Source organism: Apteryx mantelli, chromosome Z, assembly GCF_036417845.1.
Source record: "Apteryx mantelli isolate bAptMan1 chromosome Z, bAptMan1.hap1, whole genome shotgun sequence".
NCBI classification, from domain to species: Eukaryota; Metazoa; Chordata; class Aves; order Apterygiformes; family Apterygidae; genus Apteryx; species Apteryx mantelli.
In genome coordinates, this window is record NC_090020.1 from 28,491,197 (window position 1) to 28,505,955 (window position 14,759).

General features: G+C 42.4%; 1 protein-coding gene across 2 annotated transcripts; it reads left to right on the forward strand.

Moving 5' to 3' along the window:
• Positions 1 to 1,127: 1,127 nt before the first annotated feature.
• On the forward strand, positions 1,128 to 13,979 carry GCNT1 (glucosaminyl (N-acetyl) transferase 1). 2 transcript variants are annotated; one of them, XM_067316238.1, is made up of 3 exons: positions 1,128 to 1,213; positions 10,980 to 11,109; positions 11,538 to 13,979. In XM_067316238.1, exon 3 carries the CDS (start codon positions 11,676 to 11,678, stop codon positions 12,954 to 12,956), a length of 1,281 nt encoding a protein of 426 aa, XP_067172339.1. In that variant the 5' UTR covers positions 1,128 to 1,213; positions 10,980 to 11,109; positions 11,538 to 11,675; the 3' UTR covers positions 12,957 to 13,979. The 2 variants fall into 2 exon arrangements, with proteins under 2 accessions (XP_067172339.1, XP_067172340.1); XM_067316239.1 differs by lacking the exon at positions 1,128 to 1,213 and having other exon boundaries at positions 10,951 to 11,109.
• Positions 13,980 to 14,759: the final 780 nt, after the last annotated feature.

Below are 14,759 nucleotides of genomic sequence, written 5' to 3' on the forward strand. Positions count from 1 at the left end.
CTAAATCCTTTTCTCTGTGGGAGACAGTTGTTAGAGGCTACTTTTTGTACAGCAATATACATCGCCTCTGGTGCTGTGCTTGGGCCAACATGCTTCTTTGCTTCTGTAGTTGTGTGAGCAGCAAGGCAGGGACAATGAAAAACAGCAAAAGAAAATGCCTGCCTCCGAAGCTTACCTTTGGTATGCCCCGTTAACATGTTTAAAAATACTAAGTGTTCAGCTCCACTGATAATACTCATTGCATTGCAATGCCGTGACTGTGATGTTTTGCAGACATTTTAGCAAAAGAAGGATTTACCCCATCTTTGACTTCTCTTACTGCCCTAGTTCACATGCAAGACCCACTGGACTCAAGTTATCAGTTGTGTCAGTAGTACCAGAAATCAGTGGTCTCTGTTGGGAAAGCAAGTAGGAAATCTTCCCCCCACCACCACCTTCAAAAAAAGTAGTTTTTCACTCCCATTGAGAACTTCTGTTACCAATCACTACTAGGTTTCCAGAGTAAAAGCCTTTTTTTAATGTCGTGGTCTGCCACAAGCCTGTCCCTATAACTAACAGACACACTAGAAAGGCCACGTTTTTTTCCCCACCTGTCAGGAAAAGGGGAGGACTGCCAATGCTACCTCTCTACACAAGAGGTACGTATGTAATGAGATTTTGCTTGATGACATGAGGTTGCTGATCCGAAGTCTTGCAGACCATGCCCGCGCCTGACCTGCCCCGTCTCATCTGAGCTGCCACCGGCAGCGACGGCTCCCCCGGTCCTGGCGCCCTTGCGCTGGCCTCTGCTCCCCGAAACCAAACCTTGCACCTTCCCGGTTAGCTCCCAGCTCCCTGCTGGCGCTCGCTGCGCCGCTGCGCGGAGCCGGCGGGAGCTCCCGGCTGTGCCACGAGCAGCGGGGCGCTTGCCCCCGTTGCGGCAAAGGCGCCCGCTCCCTCCTGAACAGCGTCGCCGAAACTGGCAGGGGCAGCCTGAAAAACCGGAGAACAAAACCGCACGCGCTAGAAAAGGGCGGCTGCAGGAGGGGGCGGGCGGGCCGGGGCGGGCCGGGGCGGAGGGGTCGGCGGGGGCCGGGCCGGGAGCCCGCGGCCGGGCGGCGGCGGCGGCGGCGGCGGCGGCGCTGTGCGCTGGGGCAGCGGCGGCTGCCGGAGCCTCCCCGCCGCGCCGAGCCGCGCCGAGCCGCGCCGAGCTGCAGCGGCGGCCGCCCCGCAGGTGGGTGCTGCGGGCGGGACCGGGCCGGGCCCGAGGCCGGGGCCGGGCTGCGAGCGTCGCCCTGCCCGGGCGTCCTTCGCGCCCTCCGCGGAGCGGCCCCGGCCCCGGCCCCGGCCCCGAAGCGGACGGGGGTGATCGCCGGGCAGGTGCCGCGCTGGGAGGGAGGGAAGACGAGCTGCCGCGCCTTTCTTCTTCTTCCCTTCCCTTCTTTCGGTCCCCGCCTCGTTCCTTCTTCCCTTCTTCCCTTCCCCCTTCCTTTCTTCTTCCCTTCTCTCTTTCCCCCTTCTTCCCTCCTTCCCTTCTACCCTTTTGGTAACACCTCCTTTCCTTACTTCTTTCTTTCTTTCCCCTTTCTTTCTCTCCTCTTTCTTTCTTTCCCCTTTCTTTCCTCTTTCTTTCCTCTTTCTCTCCTCTTTCTTTCTTTCCCCTTTCTTTCCCCTTTCTCTCCTCTTTCTCTCCTCTTTCTTTCTTCTTTCTCTTTCTTTCTTTCCCTTCTTCTTTCTTTCCCTTCTTTCCCTCCACTTTTCCATGGCCAGGCCAGAGCACCCACTGGCTGGCACCTCCCACAGGATGCGGGGAACACACAGGAGGCTGTTGGCCATGGAAACACCCGCCTTGGTGTGAAATCATTTAGGGAGCACAGGGGAGAGGGGACATCTGATGCTCCTGATGTATCATGCTACTAAGGTGGTGTGTTTCCTCCCCTCCATCCCCCTTTTAAACTTGCTAGAACAGAGAACACCCTAACAAAAACTCCTTTTTCTTAATAGCAAAGCTGTTTAGGAGGTTGTAAATAGTTTTTTGTGACCCAAGTTGGGCAAGAGGGTTCAGAAGCCTGACCAGAGGTTCAGTTATGCTCTGACACTTTGCCTGTTTTAAATGTTGCTCTGAAAAGTGGGTTTCTTTGTGGAAAAAGGAAGAGTGGCAGCAGCAGGAAACTGCCAGTGTGGAGCCTGCAATTTTTAACTTTTTTTTTTTTAATGGAATTTGAGGTGGGCGACTTCAGAGCTGGCAAGAACAACAAGCCTTCATGAGTCAGAAACCTTAGTAACAGGAGAGTGGACAAATCTAGCATCTGGGTCTACCAAATTTAACTTGAAAATTCTTGTGAAGCACAAAGATAAATAATGCAGTATTTGCTGCTCAAGTTGGAGCTCAGTTAGGATGGTACATTGCTTTTGGAAGTAGGCACATACAATAGAAAATTCTGCTTTTATTTTTTCCCCTTCCATGATTCACTAGTCTGCCTGCAGTAGACAGCAATCAATCACCAGCATTGTCTCTTTCCTATGAACCTGAATTGCCAGGGGCTCTACAGGTGAAATCATGTGTAATACTTCTTTCCTGAGGTTAGAATGGCCAAAAACTGCTTTAAGAAAACATAAATCCCTTTGCAAAGATCTGTTCTCTTATTCTAAACTTCAGTTGCAGGAACTGAGAAACTTACTCATACATGTCAAAGATTTACAGTCTGCCATGTTGAGAATATATAGAAGCAAAATCCAGCTCTCCAGATTTGTTGCTACAGTGGAAAACCTACTGCTGGTCTTATGAAAAGATTTACCTTATTTTTTCTAATCATGTCCTCCTGGTTTTCCTTGGAATCCCAACATAATCCAAAAGTTCTCCACTTACTTTGGTTCATAAGCTACTGAAACTTGAACATACTTAGCAGCATCAACCTACCATTCTCTCTGAAGAAACGAAAAGAAAAGGCATTTCCCCAGGAATGTAGCATGCCCTGCTAGTGCTGCTGACGTAAACTTGTGCCACTAGGTTTACTTTGTAGCTCCAGGGAAACTACTTCTTGTAACATAAAGCGTTCTCGTAAGTAGCACGGTTGTGAAACTAAATGAGAACCTTAATGAAAGCATACACGCACCTCATCGCATCTCAGAAAACTCTGGATTATCTCAGAGAGCTGTTTGCATCCACCAAACAAGAATTTTGTAAATCATGATGAACACTGTATTGTGTAAATGTTAACAAAATATTCCCAATTTTGTTTCTCCTATTCTAATTGTACATGTTACTCTTCGTTAGATTTTTATGCCTTTTTTGTTTATTTGGGGTGGAGGTGGGCAGGGGCAAAGAGTTGGGCTGTTTTTATACTGCAAAATCCTGTAAGAAGGGGAATAACAGAAAGAGGCATCAGTTCTCTCCCAGTCTGAATTGCTGCTGTGATGGCAGTGAAAGTTAAACAATGCTCATGGTATATACAGCACTACAAACTATAGCATGGCTTTTGTCTGCTTCTTGGGTATATTGCAATGGAACTTACTTTCCAGTACTGTCTGCTCCTCAGGCAAGTAAAACTTGTATTTTTGAACTGTATTTTTATGTGCAATTGTCTTGAAGATCAAATTGAACTCATCTAAAGTGAATGACAAAGCAAACAAAAATTATAGAGTACTTCTTAAACCATAAATTAAAGAACAGGTTATTTTATTGACTTCTTGCACAATAGAGTTAAACCTGTGCACTTGAGCTGATCCTTATTAGGGCTGCAACTGTAAGGCAGAGATCTGTTATTTTCAGAGGAGAAAGTTATTGCTGCTGGTGCTATTTGTCCTTTAGCTCACTGATGAAGTGTAGCTGTAGGCATGGCTTTAAAACATCACCTTCTAAATGGGGCTAAGAAAGCCTCCTCAGAATAGTATTTTAAATGTTATGTTTGAAGAGGGAATCTAAGTACTCAGAAGTTTGACAGCCTCTTCCCTTCCCCACTAGATTTAGTGATGATATTACCTTTCCTCTAACAGGGTCTGCCAGTTTGTCCCTTTCTGAAACACACAAGGGAGCAAATAGCAAAATCTACAAGCAGGCACCAGAGATGCAAAATGTGCTCCACCCCAGGGCAATTTATAGATCCAGCTTGAGAATAGTGTGAAAAAGTGGGTATACATTTCACTTCAGTGTAGCCAGTGCATACAAATTAACCTGATGAATGTGAAGCAATTTTACTGTGGGTTAAACTGGGCAATATTGCCTTAATTGTATTTTTTATTTTGGGACTTGTGATTGCACTTTTTGCTGAGATAAAACACATTTATTTTCTTCAGCACTAAGGGACCTAGACTTTTTGAGGTAGAAAGTGGTTGCTCAAACGACTTTGCTGTAGCAGCTGTATTTTGCTTAGCTGAAATTTCTTACTGTTTCAGCTCTGCCTGTGGGACCTGTACAGACAGACAGGAACGCTAATGGAGATCAGACTTGGAGCTCTGCTCTGAAGATGATTTATTTGATATAGTAGCTCAAGAGATTACTAGAAAGGCTAGTAAAAAATACATTTTTTTTCAAATGCTATTTTACACATCAAGTGTGTGTTCATGAGGGTTTTAGTGTTGTTGGTTTAAAGGGGAGGATTCTAGTGTGTGACATTCGTACACAAGATCTCAAAATAAATCACAGTGTTGAATTTATTTTCATCCTTTTTCCCTGAAAATTAGCTCACCACCCCTAACTACTCTCGTTCTTTTATCTCCGTGGGGTGGTGGGTGTAGCAGTACCAGTCATTTGTGGAGTTTTGTCTAAAGCTGGCGTCTATACTTACACGGAACTAGAACTTTGTTAATTCTTTCTAAAAAAAAGTGGCTTTTTTTTCTTATATATATTTTTAAATCCACTCTGAAGGATAAGGTCCTGGCCTTGCAGGGTGCTGTCAATGATCAGGCTAGTGAGCCCACATGGAAGCCTGCTGCTGTCTGTACATGACTTTCAGAATTAAGTCCTTAATCCCATGAAGTCTAATAGTCTGACTCCATATGCTCTGTTTGTGACTAATACTTACTTTCAGTAAGACTGAGGACATTCTAACGGAATAAACACGAGCACTTTCATTCAGTTACAGGCATAACTGCTTTCAACATCGTACTGCTTTGATATCATGGAAATGCTGAGTAAAAGTGACTCCGTTCTGCGGGTAGCACATCCCCGCAGATAACCACGTGCCTGTGCAGTTCACATGTGTGCCTACACGCATTTGTGTTTAGGCAAGGTGTTTATGGGTTTCAAAAATCACTTCCTCCCCAGAATTAGTGTTCTGCATAACTGAACCTGAATGGAAGCAGGTTAATTATAAAAACTGCTTTGCGGGACATGTGTGCCTTGAAGCATGCTGCACACACCCTGGTAAAACACATCAAGGAGCAAATCAGCCCTCTGTGGAGGGTCTTCTGGTGAAGTGTCGAGGAGGAGCTTCCTATCTTGGGTGGAATTTGTGAAGAGCAGGGATTTGACTTTAGGTCAACACCCACTCACTCACTATTCTGGGGGTCAGCTGGAGTTTCTTTACATTTTCCCCTCTCTGAGGCAAAAAAAAGGGAAAAATAAGTCAGTTTTGCCCTCAATTCTTCCCTGTCAAATGTATTTCTTGTCTCATAGCCTCTCCCAAGTACCACCTCAGAGGTGGGTATGCTCAGCACTACATTTTTCACTCAGCCTTTCTTCAGTGGGTTTCCATAAAAAAAAAAATCTCCAGTTCTCATAAACGGGCATAGGATTTTACAGTGACTGCTGGAAAGGTTTCAAATACCTGATGTAAAGCTACGATTAAAAGCTGATGCGCCTGTGGGCATACACTGGAGGCCTGTGCGATGCTCCCATTGTGGGGATCTCCCCACTTCAGCTGCCTGCCCAAACTCACCGAAGCAACCACAAGCGAGCCACTGTCGCTGTCTCCTTCCTCTCATATTCTTCAGCGGCAGCTGAACAGGAGGGAAAAAGAAAGGAAAGAGTTGGAAGTGCTTCATCCCCTGCAGTTACGCAGCCCGCGAGGCCGAGAGCAGCGACACTGAACGTCGCAGCAGGACCTACCAGCCCTGTCAGATCTTGCCTGTGCTCCTCAGGGCTGGCGCTGGCCTCCTGCCGAGCGCCGTGGCTCTACCCAGCCCAGCACTCCTCCCTGCCTGCTTGCTGTCGCTCCTTTACAAGACTTCCAGGCTGCTGAAGTACCTCAAAGTACTTCTTTCTCCTTCGGCTGGTCCCCTCTGAACCTTGGCGTGCTTTGGAGGCTAGAGCGTTTTCTTTCTTTTGGACGCCAATCGGTGTTTGACATACTGCATAGTAATTAGCTGTGTGCTGATTTGCCTTGACACTTTTTCCATTCATGTGAGAAATGGCTGAAGTGCCAAAACCAGAAGATAACTGCTTTCAGTCCCCCTGCCTGCAGCCCCTGGTGATTTTTATCTTATCATGAAGTGGGAGTATATGTCTTTTCACAGCATGCTCTAATTGCTTTTTCTAAGGAAAAATTATACTTATCTTAAGAAGTATAACTATCTTAAATACAAAAAATAAATATTTAGCTTTGGGGTTGAGTCTATTCTAACCTATTTTAAGCAGGACACGTGAGCATGGTGCATTTTAGATGGCTTGTTACAAGGGAAGAGCTGTGATGGATGAACACTAGGGAGCCCATCCTGCCAATTCTGATGATACTTTTAATCTATTAAGTATTGTCAATTGACAGTAGAGCTTAATAAACAAGCATAAGTTTGCACTCTTTCTGGGAGACACATGCAGTAAGAATGATTACGTGGTATTGACCTGTATTTTACATGTTCCTAGCTCTGCAAAAGAACTAGTGACAACATAAAGTCTCTTGCAGAAGGAGGAAGCTGAAGTGATGTAAATTGAAAAAAAAATAGTCCCAGGAAATAGTACTAATGTAAAACACTGATTAGAGACCCTGGTTTAGGGAAAGATGCCTTACCTATTTTCAACCATATCAAGCCAAACAAGACCCTAAAAATGGGAATCTCAGTTTGCTGGACTGCAGAGTTGTGTGAAGCTACATCTCCGAAACTTCTCTGTTGGGTGAGACTTTCTGATGCTGGGTGCGGGTGGCGGGAGTGAGGGGCACAGGCTGCCCCTCTCGCCGGCAGCGCATCACGGATGGGACAACATGGCGTGACCACAGCCCAGGAGTGCTGCTGCACGCTGAGTGGCACATGTCCTCCTTCAGAGCATCTCACTGGAGCAATGTAGGCACGTTATATTTACTGCAAACCACCATGAAAAATCTCCTAGCTTAGCACAAACCCTACAGCACAAGTATAACATGCCAGTACTCCCATGCTCCTTCCCAAAAGCACTAACATTACATGCACAGCTGCAGTCTAGCCAGTTGACATGAAAAGTCCAGATGAACTTTGGTCTCCCTCTGAGTTATGGTATAATCTTTTGAAAGCTTTTCTTTCCATTGAAGAGTTACATTTGTTGTGGGATTTTCTGTTTGTTTTTAGGTATGAATGAAGTCATACTTATCTGAAATCGCATGCTGAGCTGAGCTAAAAGGACACTGCTCCCTCCTGCCTGTGCCTGCAGCTTTCCCTTGATGAAAGTTATTCCTAGTTGACTCTTTTGGCATAAGTGCCCATATAGCCTCTTGCAGACTTATTTCTATCAGATGTTTCTATCAGATCTATCAGTTTGTGGGGTTAACTCAAGTTTATACAGCAACCAGGTAAAGACATCCATATCAAAATCAGCTATTTTATGCTAGCACCTTTACGATAATATAAAAGTTAAATCTGAACCTAACTTCCACCAAGACATCCCCCAAACTGCCACATAATGATGCCTTATTTCAGAGACAAATAAACTAAGATGCAGGTGTTTCAAGTGATTTCCCTCTGACATGGAACAAGAGTCAGAATTAGAGATTTAAACCAGATGTAATAATCCTTCCCATGAGCTCGGCTCTATTTAAATGTCAAACAGTAGTCTTTAGCAAAAGTCAAGTCAAAACAACCTGGTGCATTGTTGTGGTGTTTAGTCAGAGTTTGCAGCCTGTATAAGGCAGTGAAGAATAATTTTTGCTGGGAAGAGGAAAGCAGGCAGCAAGCTAAACCTTTGTCGTAACTCCTCCAGGTACCAGCATCTACTGTATCCGTGGCTTCCCCTTTGAATGCCTGCTTCATCAAAAATATAGGTTCAAATGTGAGAAGGAGGCAGTAAAAGAATGACTCTGGTCAAGTAAGTAACTTAATGAGACTGAACTTCAACAAGAGCAAGACGGAGGCTGCAGCATGCGGTCTGTTATCTGCGGCTACACAAACCTCCTTCCTGCCCTCCCAGCACTGCGTTTTTCAATGTGCACACCAAAGCGATATACGGCTTGAGAAAAAAATGTTAAAGACTTTGCTGAGTGCGGTGTGAAACTATATTAATGAGTATTCTGTCCAAACTTTCTAAAACAGAAAACAGGCATATTAGTAAATGAAAGGTGCCAAATCTTTCCTTACTCTATGAAGGTCTGCATTTGCAAAGAATAAGATATGGTCAGGTTTTAGTACTTCTTACAAAGCAATTACAAGCATAAACAAATAGCAGCTTATTGTTAAGACTGTTCAGAAGGAGCAGTGTGTCAGTGAGACAAATTTGCCTATGGAAAAACCTCCGCCTAAAGATAAGAGCCACGCTACGTGTAATGTTTGCAGATATTTCATTTTTGTATAATAGAAGTGCAAGGTGTGATTATTCTCAGCTCAAAATGATAGAGGAATTGCATACAGGTGGATGTAGAAGGGCTTTCTGAAACAGATTCTTTGTGCTGTATTCAGCTTTCAATTTTTTCTATATAACACTGAGGACAAGAGTTAAACAAGTCTTACTATAAAACAGAAGCACGAAAGACTTCATAGCAAGCTCTATTCTTTGGAAATTTTGTAGCAGGTAAGGATCGTAATGGTAGCTTTCAGTTAAGGCGCTGACTCCTGCACTGTAGAGAACAGGGTGGGGTGGAGGTGGCAATCTTTTCAAAGCATATGTTGTTCCACGATGCTAGTGCTCCTATATAAATCGAGAGTACAATGAAATAGCAATGCTGACTGGGATCCTAAAAGGAGAAGCATTCCCACTCCAGTCAACTAAAACTTTGCAAATACAAGTGTATTTGAAGTGTTTTTTAACTTTTAGGAAAGTCTTCATTTCTAAGTTAGTTGGAAGAAATCAGTAATTTAAGGGTGACCACTATCAAAGTTTCAGCCTATATAAATATATGCTGTATACATATTATGGAAACTATCACAAAGTTAGTGTCCTTCCTCTTTTAAGTTAATATGTAATGGATATTATTTTTATTGGATTGGACATATGAGACAGAACTAGCAGGATCTCATGCAAGTAAGTGTGTGATAAGTTTTAATGTATTTCAGTTTAAATGTTGCTCTAAATTACATCATTCGGTTTAAGGCCACATCCCAAGCTAAAAACGGTAGTTGTGGAATTTCACTTTTCTTTTTTTGAATTCAAATTCTGAAGTCTGAGACCTGATACTTAAAAGGTACACTTACAGATGTAATTGCACACTAGTTCACCTGTTACTTACTGTAAGAGGCAAAACTTTAACTCTTTCAGTTTGACTTCACTATTTACCTACAACAGACTTGGAATAAATGTTCATCTTCACAAATGCAGGATAAAGTAATTACAGGTGCAACTCTGGAAACAAAGTACCCTTGATAGTAAATAAGATATTCATATAATGTTGTTACTCACAAATAGTTTGCGACTTTTTGCCTGGCAGTGGCTTCAATTATGAAATATTTGGTGATAATACAGGTGTCAAATATCTCTGATCCTTATAGCTGTGCAAGACAGTCATGCAGTGATCCCACCCCTCCATCCATACACCCCGACCCAGCCGGATCAGTTCCCCAAGTCAGTCTGTGATGCTGCAGGCACAGTGGTGGTCATGATGTGTGGCGCATCCCAATGGCACTGTTGCTGCCAAAAAACTCCGTAACGCCAAACTGCAATCTCTTACATCTACACACGTGTTCTGTGACTTGCAAGTAGCAAGTTAAAAGCCACAGTTTGAGAATTAAAAGCTAAAACAATATTAGGCTAGCTTAACAGAAAAGAATAAGAAAAAAAACTTTATGCTGAACTGTCTACTGCAAAACCCAGTACAGGACACAGTGCACGCTTCATTGTAAAACAGATATTCTTACCAATTGTTTTTGGTAAAAATTGCTCTTTGAGCTGGTCAAAAGGTTATTCAGAGTCACTAAAACTGTTCACAAAAATTGTGTGAATGAAAGGAGCTATATGTCTCTCAAACACCTCAGTGTTTCATTAAGTTTTTAATTTTAATTTTAATTACATCAAGTTTTTAAGTACAGCTTTAAGTGTCGGAAGACAGTCTCTGTAAACTATATTGGCTTTTGCAACTATGGCTTGGTTTGAAATTCAAACCTGCACTGAGTTACTCAGACAAAAAGGTTTGTAAGTACAAATGACATTCAAGCAGCAATGGAAGTTGTTTAAGGATGTCCTATTCGTGATCAGTTTATCTGTATGGGGAGGTACTTACAAAACAGAAATCCAGTTCTTTAAGCCTCTCTAGACTGCAGGTTTCTCAACAACTACTGCTGTAGCAGCTGCATAACTGTGCAGCGATCCCTCACAGAGTGCTGACACAGAATAAGATTTTTAAGGGGAAACAGGACTAATGAGCAGAAGTAAAGTAGTGTCTGTGAAATAAGGCTGAAAATGACATTGACAGATTATAAATGTTGTGACTCAGCCTTGCAGAATGTTTTCATGTAAAAACAGATTGCTGAATCGTAGAGAATAAATGCGTCTAAACAAGGATAACAGCACTGCTGTTCTCCTAGGTTTGTGCATTTGCAGGGACTTAAACAGAGCAGGTTTAAAGATGGATCATAAGTATTACCTTTATGCTTTTACCTTGAAAGAGATCCTTCAGCAATTCAGTCACAACAGTTTTGTGCTAATTTCTTTCTCTCTTTCTCTCCAGCTCTTTCCTGATGGTATTTCTAGGATCACCTGCAGCATGTTAAAGAGACTGTATCTCATACACAAAATCTTGAAACTCTTCAGGGACTGCTTTCCGGGTGAGAAGATGAAGAGCGAATAGCTTCCAGGAAGTAAGTGGTAAATGGAACATGTAGTGAAATCTATGTCACTGCTAGAGTGGATATGAAACCTTCTTGTCAAACTCTGAAGCATGAATTAACACCAGATACTTGCTTCTCAGTAACATATCCAATTTACTGGCTTTAATTTTGTCAGATGCAGCTGAACAAGCTCTCAGTCTGCACTGCAGTTTGTAGCCCTAGTACTACACCTGACAGAAGCTAGGAAATAGTGTCTCATGAAAGCTGTCTGTTTCTCCCAGTCTTTTTTTTAGAGAAATAAAATAATGTTATTCATTAATCTCTACTTTTCAAGAAAATCCTTTTGTCTGAACTACTCACCTTTTTACAATCAATAATTAATAACTGAACTTTAGCCACTTATTTTTTAAAGTAACCTTTTAGTAGTTGCCTGTCATTCGTATTTCATTTTCTTGTAGGATTTTCCCTTCCATCTCCCCCGACAAATGCACCAGCCTCATGAGAAACACAAACTGATTTTTCTGAAGTTGTTGAAGCTGGTATGAGAAGAGTGGAGGGCAATTTTTTTAGCTCTGTGAAGGTACCGGATATTTGAAATGCTGAAAAGGAAACTACGGTTTTGCCACAACTCACTCTTCAGGCTTTTCTTGGGGCTAACTCTTATTCTAGTAATAATTTCAGTTTTGAAAGTTAACCAGAAACCAGACTTCCTAAATCGGAGGCATCTGGAGCTGACTAATGAAGATCCTATCAGCAGTATTAGCTGCACGAAGATATTGGAGGGTGATATAGAAGAAATTCAAAAGGTAAAGCTTGAGACATTATCTGTGTCATTTAAGAAACGCCCCAAACTAACAACAAATGACTATATTAATATGACAACAGACTGTGCCTCCTTTACCAAGACTAGGAAATATATTATGGAACCTCTCAGCAATGAAGAAGCTGAATTTCCAATTGCTTACTCCATAGTGGTTTATCACAAAATTGAGATGCTTGATAGACTTCTAAGATCAATCTATGCTCCTCAGAATTTTTACTGCATTCATGTTGACAAAAAGTCTCCAGAATCCTTTTTTGCTGCTGTGAAGGGAATAGTTTCATGTTTTGATAATGTCTTTATTTCCAGCCAGTTAGAGAGTGTTGTATATGCTTCATGGAGCAGGGTGCAGGCAGACATTAACTGCATGAAAGACCTCTACAGAAGAAGTACGAAGTGGAAATACTTAATAAACCTTTGTGGCATGGACTTTCCTATTAAGACCAACCAGGAAATAGTAGAGAGGCTGAAAGCCCTTAAAGGTGAAAATAGCTTGGAAACGGAAAAAATGCCTCTCTCTAAAGAAGTAAGGTGGAAAAAGCACCATGAGATTATTGATGGTAAAGTAAAGAACACAGGCATAGACAAACAACGACCACCTCTCAGTACTCCAATTTTTTCTGGTAGTGCCTATTTTGTCATTAGCAGAAGATTTGTAGGACACATACTAGAAAACAGCAAAATCCTTTCATTTATTGAGTGGGCAAAAGACACTTACAGCCCTGATGAGTACCTGTGGGCAACAATTCAGAGAATCCCTGAAGTCCCAGGTGCAGTTTCTTCCAGTAATAAGTTTGATGTTTCTGACATGAATGCGCTGGCCAGGTTTGTGAAGTGGCAGTACTTTGAAGGCGACGTGTCTAAAGGTGCGCCCTACCCACCATGCAGTGGGATTCACGTTCGCTCTGTCTGCGTTTTTGGAGCAGGAGACTTGAACTGGATGTTGCGAAACCACCACTTCTTTGCTAATAAGTTCGATACTGATGTTGACCCTTTTGCTGTGAAATGCTTGGAAGAGTATTTGCGACACAAAGCTTTGTATCAGCAAAAGAACTGAAATATTGGCTTTGTGTTTTATAAAACATCGGTAGAAATAAGATACAGCTATATACTTTAACATGTATGGTGGTGGTGGTGGTGGTGGTGGTGGTGGTGCTGACATGCTTTGTCATCACATTGGTGGGGTGGCAATGAGGCTCTGCCTCACAGGGAGGTCCATGAAGAAGGAGGAGAGACAACCTGTCTCAAGTGAAGACAAGGATGCCTCACATTGCATGTTGAGGCTTGGAACTTTGGGTAGAAACTATGGGATTAGGTTAAAGACAGCAATTTTTGGAAGCCCAAATATTTGGAATATTTATTGTTATCTAAAAAGTGTAACTAATGGACTTCTTTCAGCTAAACCATTTGTTCAAAGGCCTGGAAAATGCATATCATGCATGGTTGTTTTCCATGACTGTAATCATGCATGGTTGTTTTCTGTGACTGTAATAGTAACTGGAAAGATGGAGAGAAAAATGGAAAAGAAGCAGCTGGACTGCAGAAAGTTCATGTTGAGATACTGAAAGATCTCAGGAAATTCACATTGGAATTTGTTTGAAAACTAAACAAAAGGGGATATACCAAAGCCAATTGTCATCACTTGATGTAAATTTGATTGCTGCAGTTCTGTAATACATGATTTTTTAATTCTCTTGGAAGCTTCATCTTCAGCTTGAAGTATTAAGGACTTGTGTTTCAATTTTTTTGTAGCAAAATCTTGCCTTTGTACACTTAAATTCTCCCTGATTATGTGATACAAAGTTTATAAACTAGTTTGTAATGTATGTCTTCTCAGGGAAACTTCAGCTCCGTGCCTAATGAGTTAGACTTATAATTTTACACTTATTACTATATCAGGAGTCTTGCTTTCTGGTACAAGGTGACTCTTAAGTTTCTCAAAAACTTAAAAGAAGAATTGCAGCAGTGTCCAAATGTTACTGACAGAACTGCTGGTCTCCGCTTTCTGTCAAGCTTGACTTGCATTCCAGATTCTTTCAACACTGCATAAACAAAAATAAAGTTATTTTTTTCTAAATGATATTGTCTCTTCCTACAATTAAAGTCCTTCTGAAAGCACTGCCAGAAAGCCTTAGCAATGAAGACCTAAAATATTTTTAGCTTAGCTTGACACCTACAACTGAAGCTGCAGCTAGCACAGCAAGTCCTGCCTTTCCTCCGTTCATTCATGCAGCCGCGCTCCTTCGAGTTTAGCTGGTGCAGTGATTTTTATTTATTCAGTTGCTTCTTTTGGTGGAAGGGGAAGGAGGAAATCTGAACTGATTTTCATTCAGCTTAGTTCCCTGACTAGATTAGCTGCTGCAATGAGGTACAGATACAGGGAGCAGCGCAGAAGCAAGGTGCTGAGGGAACAGGATAATGTGAGGGGTGATACTGTTTCTTTCCATGGCAATTCTGGTTTGCCTGGTGTAGTTACTGGGAAACTAGCATCCTGTCTTCCTCCTCAGAGGACATCAGGACTTATCAGAGGCACTAGCAAATGGCAAAGTAACCTACATTTTTTACTATGACCTTCTGAAACAATTTCTTGGAAATGTTGCTGTAAAGGTAGCGTGCATTTCTCAGGAAGGTAGTTTCTCATTAATTTTCTCATAAGATGTGTGCCAATATTTGGGCATTAACATAATAAACTCTTTATGGTTTGAACATACAAACATTTAAGGAGCCAAGCAATTTAATCTGAAATAGGGCCTGTTCTTGCCAACCTCTGCCTTCAAAATCACCTGAAAGCTGTTTAGAGATTCTTCAGAGACTTGCACACGATGCACAAACAGGTAATTAAGGTCAGAGAGCTGAAGCA

What these genes read in the sequence shown, in the direction of transcription:
- GCNT1 (XM_067316238.1), top strand. Translation starts at nt 11,676, where the DNA reads ATGCTGAAAAGGAAACTACGGTTTTGCCACAACTCACTCTTCAGGCTT.